The 9,859-nt window shown below is 37.8% G+C and overlaps 1 protein-coding gene across 1 annotated transcript; it reads right to left on the bottom strand.

The window, feature by feature from the left end:
• Window positions 1–835: 835 nt before the first annotated feature.
• Window positions 836–5,240, bottom strand: LOC148118326 (disintegrin and metalloproteinase domain-containing protein 26A-like). Its single transcript, XM_087900757.1, has 2 exons — window positions 5,050–5,240; window positions 836–3,344 (listed from the first exon to the last, which is right to left on the bottom strand). The coding sequence occupies exon 2, from the start codon at window positions 3,172–3,174 to the stop codon at window positions 1,015–1,017; it is 2,160 nt and encodes a 719-aa protein (XP_087756883.1). The 5' UTR covers window positions 3,175–3,344; window positions 5,050–5,240; the 3' UTR covers window positions 836–1,014.
• Window positions 5,241–9,859: the final 4,619 nt, after the last annotated feature.

Genomic DNA, 9,859 nt, shown 5'->3' with positions numbered 1-9,859 from the left:
CTAGTTCTGCTGACTCTCTAGAGCTGACAATGGCTTTGAGCTGGCTAAATTTATATTAATCAGACACAAGGTATAGTCATCTGGGCAGAAAACCTTGACTGAGAAAATGCCCCCATAAGATCAAGCTGCAGAGAGGTCTGCAGAATATTTTCTCATTTACTGATGGATGGAAATATCCTTGCTCTCCTTCGGTGGTGCCACTTCTGGGCTGTTGATGCTTGTTTGTATAAGAAAGCAGGCAGTGCAAGGCAGGAGGACGAAGCCAGTAAACAACACTCCTTCTTGGCTTCTGCCTCAATTCCTGCCTCCAGATTCCTGCTCCTTTAGAGTTCCTGTCCTGACCTCCTCAGATGATGGATAATGATAAGGAAACAAGAGTCAAATGAATCCATTTTAGACCTGACTTGCTTTGGTAATGGTGTTTCATAATAGCAATAGTAACCTTAACTAGAACAGGTTTGTTGGTGAGTTTTCAAACCCGTGTTAAAAATCATGTGCAGAGTGAGCGCAAATGATACCATCCAGATGAGAGCTGAGACACCAGCAACCATGCTGTGAACCTCACCTCAAATCACTTTCTCAACTTTCAGAACTCACTCTGGCTCTCCTTACGGGTAGATTCTAGCAGACAGAAATTGCCACAAGAAAACTGAATTTGGAGATTCCTTCTCTCTAAGTGACAGAGCAGAATGCAAAGGGGAAGAGGTTTAGATGTGAGAGAAAACAAATGCAAAGAAATATATACAGAGGACCTTGGTGGAACCTATAATCATCACCAACAGATATTAATTCTATTAAAAATGAGGCAATATATTGATCATAATAAAGAAAAGTATAAATGTGGTAGATTCTTCTTTTATTTGATGGTGAATTGTTTTGATATTCAAACAAGGAGGTCTCCAGGATTTCTGGTCTGGAATTTCTTACACACACAGTGATATTTCTATGTTCAGAAGTCTACAAACTAATACATGATGGATTTTCGGTAGAGTAAATATTTTGTCATTATCTCTTTTACTTGGTATTTTTGCCATCGATGCCAGGTTCAGTATTTGAGTATAACTTTTCCCTGAGTTTGTGGTGGAATTTCTTTCTTGTAATTAGGAAAATCAAGGAAACTAAAACCAAAAAGAAAATCAATAAACCTAGTATGAGCCTACCTATGTTGAATTTATGGGTCCTTGGAGGTGGTCCACTGTCTATACTACCTCCAAAGCCACTTAGTAGACAGTGTGGTGGCTCCCAGTTGACATCACAATGGCAGTGATGTTTATTGTTACAGACTCCTTTCATATTGCACTGGGATGCTGAACAGTTACTTAATAAAACAGACTTATGAACGCACTTCCTGTTAACGCATAATTGATTTTTCCCACAACCTGTCCCATCTGTCACTGCTGCGCTGTCTTCTAATGTCATTCCAAAATGATAGTCCATACTCCAGCAGTTGACATTATTGAGGTGAGTCCAATGCACTGTTTCATGGCTTCTCCTACGTGGAATCTGTGTTACATTTTCACACTGAATGCGTCCACAGAGTACATCAGCATCATTGCATCTTTGGTAGTTATGGCTATCGTTACCACAGTTACCAAAACGGTCACCCTGTTTGTTCATTTTCACATAGCAATCCTTATTTGCACTCCTGGCTGTTTTGCCAAACAGCCTCTGACAGTGTTCTTCCCGTTTAGGACATTTCATTTTATAGCAATAGCCGTCACCCCCGCAAGGGCTTCCATCTTTCTTGTAAACATCTTCTGGACACTCAGCTGAAGTACCATTGCACCACTCTGGAAGGTCACATTCATTCTTCTGTCTTCTACACACTGTTCCTGGTGGTTTGAACTTGCAGTCTTTGCAGCAAAGCCCTTGAGCACATTCAGCATTGGGTTTAAACACACAGCCTTCGCTGCAGCACGGCTCATGTAGACAGGATGCCAAGGATCCACAGTCACACTGCTCTCCTTCCTCGACCACATCATTCCCACAGAAGGTGAGGTTCATGGTTACAACTATATCTGGGTCATTATTCAAACAATTTCTTCTGGTAATCGTGGAAAACATCTGCTGATAACTGCAGTTGCTGAACTTAGGAGAATTAGATTTTGCTGGGGCCATTATACAATTTTTTAACCCACATGTACAGTATTTATTATCATGGAACATACCCAAATTATGACCCATCTCGTGGGCTATAATGAATGACAGGTCTGATAATTTATTAGACATGAAACTGTTAACTGCACAATTAGTTGATGTGCAAACTGTACCCACATAAGCTAGCCCTAAAGTTCCACCATAACCTTGCCTGGCAAAAAGATGTGCAAGATCATGTCTAATGACATTGCCAAACACTCTATTCTTCCAATTGCAGAAGTCACCCAGGACTTTGCCTATACCGGTTGTTACATTGACTTCGTTTGTTTGGGTCCAAACTTGCAGTGTAGTTATAATCACACTAACATCTATCTGTAGATAGTAAGCATTTAGTCCGTTGACAATTTCAAACATTTCTAGCATGCAGGTTGTGACATTATTTTCTCTATAAACGTATCGTTGATTATCTACCACCACAAAATATTCAAGATACTTGTGATGGGTCCACCAGTTCTCATAGTGGCTTTGCATTAGTGTGGAGTCTTGGCTTTCTTGAATCCTCACTTGTCGTGCTATCTCTTCGTCTGTTAACCCACATCTCATGGAACGCAGTTCTGAGTCCTCCCTGTCTATTCTGTATATGAGATGTTCAAATGTGGAGGTCAGATTCTTTGGCATGATTTCATAAGCTGTGCCATTTATCTCTAGTATGCCTTGCAAACTCCCTAAACAGGTGTTAATAATGACGGTGGACTCTGGGTCTCCATCTACATGGCCGTGGTAATAGCAGTCAGTCTTCACAAAAGGCTGCTCTGCGTGGAGATCACCTTGGTCAGTGTAGGTGAGCAGTAAGAAGTTTCTGGATATAAAGTATTTTGTGGGTTTCATGGTGATAATGTGTCTCTCTCCTCCAAAGTGCAGGCCATAGGACAGCCACCCTAGAGAACTATCATGTGTCCTAGTATCAGTGACCCTCACAGGTATCACTACTTCAGGAGGGCTACTGTACTTAGCATGTACAGTTGGTGACCATGCAGAAAGAAAGTGCAGCATCCACAGGCAGAGCTGAAAGACCATAATTCTATCATGGACCAGGACTCCATCCACAGTCAGTATGTCCTATTAGAGAACAAAGGAGGAACAGGAGAAAAACCTCGCTCTCCTAGTCCTCAGCTGGTCCGGTTGTGTGCAGCACTGGCCCTTTGTTGTATGTCTTGTGGCAGAGTTGATCCATCAGACCAGCAGGGCTAAAAGAAACAGAAAAGAAGGGCAGCCATAGCCATATGTAAATCAGGATAAAGTCAGATTAGAGAGCAAATGAGCAAAGAACTGGCTAAAATCAATTAGTCTTTGTTCTAAGGTCTTTCAACACGGTGCTTGGGTAATTTTCTTTAAGTGTGATAGAATACACTTTGCCCCTGTACAAATATGTTTCTAATAGTCTCCTAACTCTTAGTAATATACTTACAATTTTGAATAACTTGCTGTCATTTTCATATTGTCCCTGAATGTTCTAATTTTAAACCTTTCCTCAACAGCAACTGTGGATTTCCTTAGCTGAACAAATAAGATTATGTTTTTATATTCATATATATATATATATATATATATATATATGTATTTAAATTGTAACCCTCTTCAACACTGTCTTGCTCATTAAGTACATTTGTAAGCTCCTTTCCCTCCTCATTCTTTCAAGGTGGCAGACACTTCTCTCAGGCTAAAAGTTACTCTCATTTGTATTTTCCATTTTTAAAAAATATTGTTGCATATGAGTGTGTACAAGAGTGTGAATAAGAATCCTGTGTGGATGCCAATATATGTTTGGACAGCACAGTTCATCTTGGCTAGTGAGACCTCAGAGGATATTTATCTTCTTTGAACAGTTCATTCTAAAGTTTAATATTTTTATTGGTTTGTTATTTGCTTGCTTTCATTTATACAAGCCTGTGTGTATATATGAATATGTGTTGTGTGTGCATGTGTGTCTGTGTTTGTAGAATCCAAGAATTGGCCGTGTAAATCATTCCTTAGGGCGCAACCACCTGGGTTTTGACACAGGGTTGGTCACAGGCATGGTGTTCATTAGTGAGGGAAGAATGACTGGCCAGCAAGTCTTAGCAAACTGCACATTTCTGCTTCCTCCTTGCTGACATTGCAAGCACAGGCCATTGACCTGGCTTGTTAGACAGGTTTCAGGGATTCATTCTCGTGCCTGTATGCTCTTGGATCGTTGATTTAAACAAATGTGCAATCTCTCTTCTCAGCTACCATCACCTTTAGTGCATTGTTATTTTGAAAAATTAGTTAAGGAATAATATGCATAACTATAAAGTGCTAAGAGCCTACATAAGTAAAAATAACCATAAAAGACATTTAAGGACAGTCTCGTGAAACCATGATTAAAACCCTGACACGTTGGTCACTATCCAAAAATGCTTCAATTTATATTTGATAATTATTGTAGAAAGTGTATTTCTGGTGTAGAGAAAAGAATAACGTGTTAAAAAAGTACCATTTTGTGACTGTGCCAAGAATATGTCCGAATTAATGACTAAACCTATTGAAGTAGATAAGTTAAGAAACAAAACTTATAGAAAAAAATTGAGCAAACTGAATCTTGCATTTATTAAACTACTTACTGCATAAAATGATTGTAGCTTCCAGAATTCTAGAAAAATGATATTTTTTATCCAAAATTTTTTACAAGAATAACAATCTAGATCATGTTAACTCTTAGATATCATCTTTTAAGTTTTTTCTCCCCTGAACTTCAAATCAATAACTACCCAATTTACTACCCAAGCTCTATAATTTTAGATGTATTAAATCACACTAAAAACTCAAGAATCTCCATTATAAAATAGAAGAGAATGGAAAAATATTTAAAGGATTAAATATCATCCCCAATTATGAACAATTGTCCAGGAATTAATGGATGTATGCATTTACCTCTTAAATATTTGTGCTTCTGTTCCTTGTAGAATCTTCTGAAAACTTATCATCGGGTGAAGTGATGCCCATGTTCCTTTCTGGTTAGGGTCTTTTTCACAAAATATTTTAAAAATCCATCTTAGGAGCAAAGGTTTTTGTTTGAGAATGAACAAGGGAATACAAATCTTTTGTTTGTTACCTATGGCGTAAGTTCTAGATTCATGAACCTGGCAACAAGAGTCTCTCATTTAATAGAACCTGGCAACTGGTGAAATTCTTCCCAACAGTTCCTCTTCCACTTCAATCAAGGCTATTTGGATTTTATCTTCCACTTCAGTAAGTCTCACTCTCTTGTCAGCATATGTTATGCTCTGGGGTCTTCAAGGTAAATAAATCCCCTTTCCTAACTTACAGATTTTCCCACACACTGTAAAATCAGCTGAACACTCTTATTTTTGTTCATATAATAATCATGTTCCCATTTATTTTCTCTGTATTGACGCTAATAAGGAATATTAAAAGCAGATCATATTCTAGAAAATAATTCCACTCCTTGAAAAAAAATGCTCTTAGGAAAATGAGTGACTGCTTTGTGTCTTCTGTGGCCACTGTGTATCGTGGAGACATAGACCACCTGCACATGTGGATTCATTGTCTATTTCATCCAACAGCTTTTAAAATAATGCTTGAAATGATTTTGGGATGGGTGCAGAACCGTGTAGGATAAATTTCTTTAGCAGTGAACCAGATGATATTTGATAGAACATCAATCTGAGAGCCATGTATTTCATAGTTTCATGAGAAAAATGGGCAGAACACGTTTATTCGCTAATTAAGATCTCTAATAATTGGGAACTTGGTAACCTACTTGTGTGCTTCACTGATCCTTCCAGTTTTTAAATTATTATTTTCTTTGAGAATTTTATACTTTATATATATTTTATTCCATTTTCCCCCTTCTGTGACTACTCCCAGCTTCATCCCCTCTTCCCACCCAACTAACTTCATGTTCTTTGTCTGCCTTAAAACAAAACAAAGCAAAGCAAAGCAAACCAACAAAAGAGAAAAACAAAGAAAATAATGCTAAATCCTTGAGTCTGCTTTGTGTTTGCCATATTAGATGTGACCATTGTGGCTGCCATGAAGTGAGCTAGTGAGTGTGGCTGATTTATCCCATTCCACTCCATTGAAGACAATTGATTTTTTTGTCTCCCAGCACCTTTCTTTGCAAATAACAACGAGGCTTGGAGTGGGGGGGTTTAAAAACACATTTTGTAAGCTTTTTGATACAACGTATTTTGATCATGTTTATCAGGAGTTGTACTTTGTGCCCAGTTCTTATTGGAATTCTGTATGGGTTGAGCTTATGCAGGTCTTTTTGTCACTCTTTCTGTGAGCTCGTATGAGTCTGTCCTATTATATCTGGAAAAAGCTACTTCAGTAATGTCATCTATCACCTCTCTCTCGTAGAATCTTGTTATTCATGTTTCCAGAAGGATCTCTAGCCTTCAGGAGACAGGTTAAATAAAGTCATCCTTTTAGGACTGAGCACTCCTAAGTCTCATAGTCTTCAGTTTAGGTCTCTCTGTTATTTACTGTTCACTGCATCTTATAGGTTGATGAGAAGAAATAGTGGGAAATGTTTATTTACTGATTAAGACTGGTAAAGTCTGGGAGCTTGGTGATTTATCCATCATCTACCCTTATATTTTTTTTATTCTTGTTTTCTTTGAGAATTTTTTACTATATATTTAATTACATTCTTTCCCATTGTGCAACGTCTCCCAGATCCATGTCTCTTTCCATCCCACTCAACTTCATAATCTTTCTCTGTCTTAAAAGAAAATAGTCCCATCCCCAAGAGGAAGAAGACACCAAGGCATCTGAAGTCCAATTAATGTTTGTTAATTTTATGTGATCATTGTTTGCCCACAAATGAGTGAGTGAGGTTGATATATCTAGTTTCACTCCACTGAAGAAAATCAAATTTTCATTTCCTAGCAATCATCACTTGAGAATAACTTCTAGCTAGGAGTGGCATTTTTTAAACATCTTTATTTTGAAGGGGGATTGGTGAGGGGTTTTCCCCCCGTACAATATATTTTCACCATGTTTGCTAGGGGTGGCACTTTATGCCCACTTCTTTCTCGTGTTTGAATTCTGTCTGGATTAGCTTGTACCGTTTTATTTTTCCCTCACTCTTTCATTGAGTTCATAAGTGTGCCTGTTCTATTACGTCGGGAAAATGAGGCTTTCATAATCACCCATCATCTCTCGCTTTTAGAATCTTTCCATTCCCCTTTCCACAATAATCTGTGAACCTTGAGAGCAGAGCTTTGTTAAAAAGCCATCCCATTGATGACTGAGAACTCCAAACTATTTCACTTTCTGTATATTGTTCAGTGCTATTGGCCATGCTGGAGGAGCAGCAGGATGGAATTGAAGTTCCAGGTGTCAGCCCAACAGAAGGGAATCCTCTGCTGAACCATTCTTGTTCAGGCAAGGTCACGGAACTGCAGACCATGGAATGTCTTTTGTTTCTGCTGTGTCTTTACATGTCTGCTGCGGTTCTCTTTCTCTGGTATCTAACACGGTGTGAGGGGACATAGATATATCTGCACCGCCTGTAACATAGTCTGTTTATGTCTTGAAAACATCCCGTTCTACTGGCTTTTTTACCTGCAAATTCTCAAGAAGATGACTCCTCCCTAAGCTGTACTATCTAATTTGATAATAATAATAATAAAAACTTATACAGAGCTTCGATAAATAAAAATAAATACAAAGATACGTTTCACAGCCAGAGTCTGTGAGTCTCACCTGAAGAGCTGCATGGTTGTAGTTGAAGATAATGACTAACAGTTGTGTCCTAGTAGCTTAGTTAGTTTAAACTCTTTTAACATTAATGTCTGGAAATGCATTCACTGTGCATTACAATAAAACAAAACTTTGAAAATAACAAAGTTAGACTAAAATGTCTTTATTAGATACCTCTGAGGTGAAAACCCCAAGAAGACAATCTAAAGTTTTAGAAAGGCACACAATTGAATGCGGAAGTCTCTAAGGTCAGTTAGCAAGAACAAAGCCATTCAATTATTACTGGCTGATGTATGCTCCTTGCTAGGTTTGGTTGATGACCAAGGGTGATGATTAATTCCTTATACCCATTCATTTCACCCTCATCTTCTGGTACAAAAAAAAGAAAAAAAAAGCTAGTAATAAATGGATATGCACCTTGAAGATTTAATAGAACTGACTGATTCTTTTTCATATACACAAGTTTAAATTTGCAATTCCTTTAAGATTCTTTATAAGATTACCTTTCAAGATATGTAATAAAGTAAGTGGCCCCTTCTTTGTAACTGCAAAATGCAACCTGCCAGTAAGAGACATGACAAGAACACCTTGCTTGTCCACACAGTTAATCTTTTATAAGTTGGTTAGGTATGAATGTATGTGGATTCTTGGGATAACATATTTTTCACCTGTAATACATATAATGTTTAGCCACATGAGGGAGATGAAAACAAACATGTTTTTCTCTATAACCATTTACTTGAAGAATGGAATGCAGCCATTTTGACTCTTGAACTGCCTGGGAGAGTCTGTTGGGGTATAAAAGCTGTAAAACAGCATGAGAGGGGAGAATGAATAAAGAAAGAGAGAGAATACAGAAGGAAGTCACCAAGAGAGTTTGTTAGTGCCCTTTTCCCTAGCTCTCTTGAGATCGAAATGTTCAGCTTCACTGACTCCGTGGATTATTATCAAATTCCTGTGCGCTGCAGGCTGACCCCCAGACAGTGGTAGTTCAGCTTTGGTCTCTGCCTTATTTACTATCCATTGCTTGGAGAAGCTCCTTTGGTGAGAGTTGTGTGAGTCTCTGATCTACACGTAGAGCAATATATCATCAGGAGTCATTTTATTCAATAGTCATCAAGTGCCATAATGGTTGTAGGTGTCTACCTATACCACATGACTTAGTTAGTCTAAACATAAACAATATCAAGTATGGAGTTCCATATCATAGAGTGTAACTTAAACCTAATCAAAGGGGGCTTGGTGAATCCCAGAACATTGTCACTAATATTCCCATATTTCCACTAGTGTGTCAGTGTGCACATCTTTAGGCAAGTCATTAATATAGTTATGTTACATATAGCTATGTTAGCATAGCTGTGGTAAAACTAGGGAAGTCTGATGGTTACTTCTCTGTTCTTGAAGAATATATGCCACTTTTAATGGAATGAATATGAATTTTTTTGGTATGGGTGAATCCTTTCATTTACTATCATCTGAATTTCCCCATGTTATATGCCTTAAGTATGTGTTATCATCACCATTAGTTGTAGTGGGTAACTAGTAACATTTTCATGTAGTGGGTAACTAGTAACACTGCGGGACCATGAGACCACTTGGAAACAATTCAGGAAGATGTAGTCTTCCTGACTATGGGAGTGGAGGATGACCAGAGGTGGGATTACCTTTTTAAATTGGTCTAACAGTTTTCAGCTACAACCAAAATCCAAATTGTCTTATACATATCAACTCTAAGGACTTACCATGTCAAATTTTTCTCAGACAAGTTGTAATCTTTTTCTAATCAGTAACATCTTCATAATGAACTAAATCAATTAAAAATGTTAATAGATCAATACCATAATTCTAACATAAAAATTAATAATAGCCACAATTTGTCAAGTGACAATTCTTTTAAATTCGTTCTAATCAAAAGATTTATGTGATGGGTGAGCTATGATTCTTTTTTCACACCTATAGACCTGAGGCAGCAAGTGGCTATGTTGCCAGTGTGGGGTAGAGAGCATAATAT

Source organism: Myodes glareolus, chromosome 23 (assembly GCF_982192425.1).
Source record: "Myodes glareolus chromosome 23, mMyoGla1.1, whole genome shotgun sequence".
Classification (NCBI taxonomy): domain Eukaryota; kingdom Metazoa; phylum Chordata; class Mammalia; order Rodentia; family Cricetidae; genus Myodes; species Myodes glareolus.
Note: the sequence above shows the minus strand (reverse complement) of the source record. Positions and strands in the feature narration are given on the sequence as shown.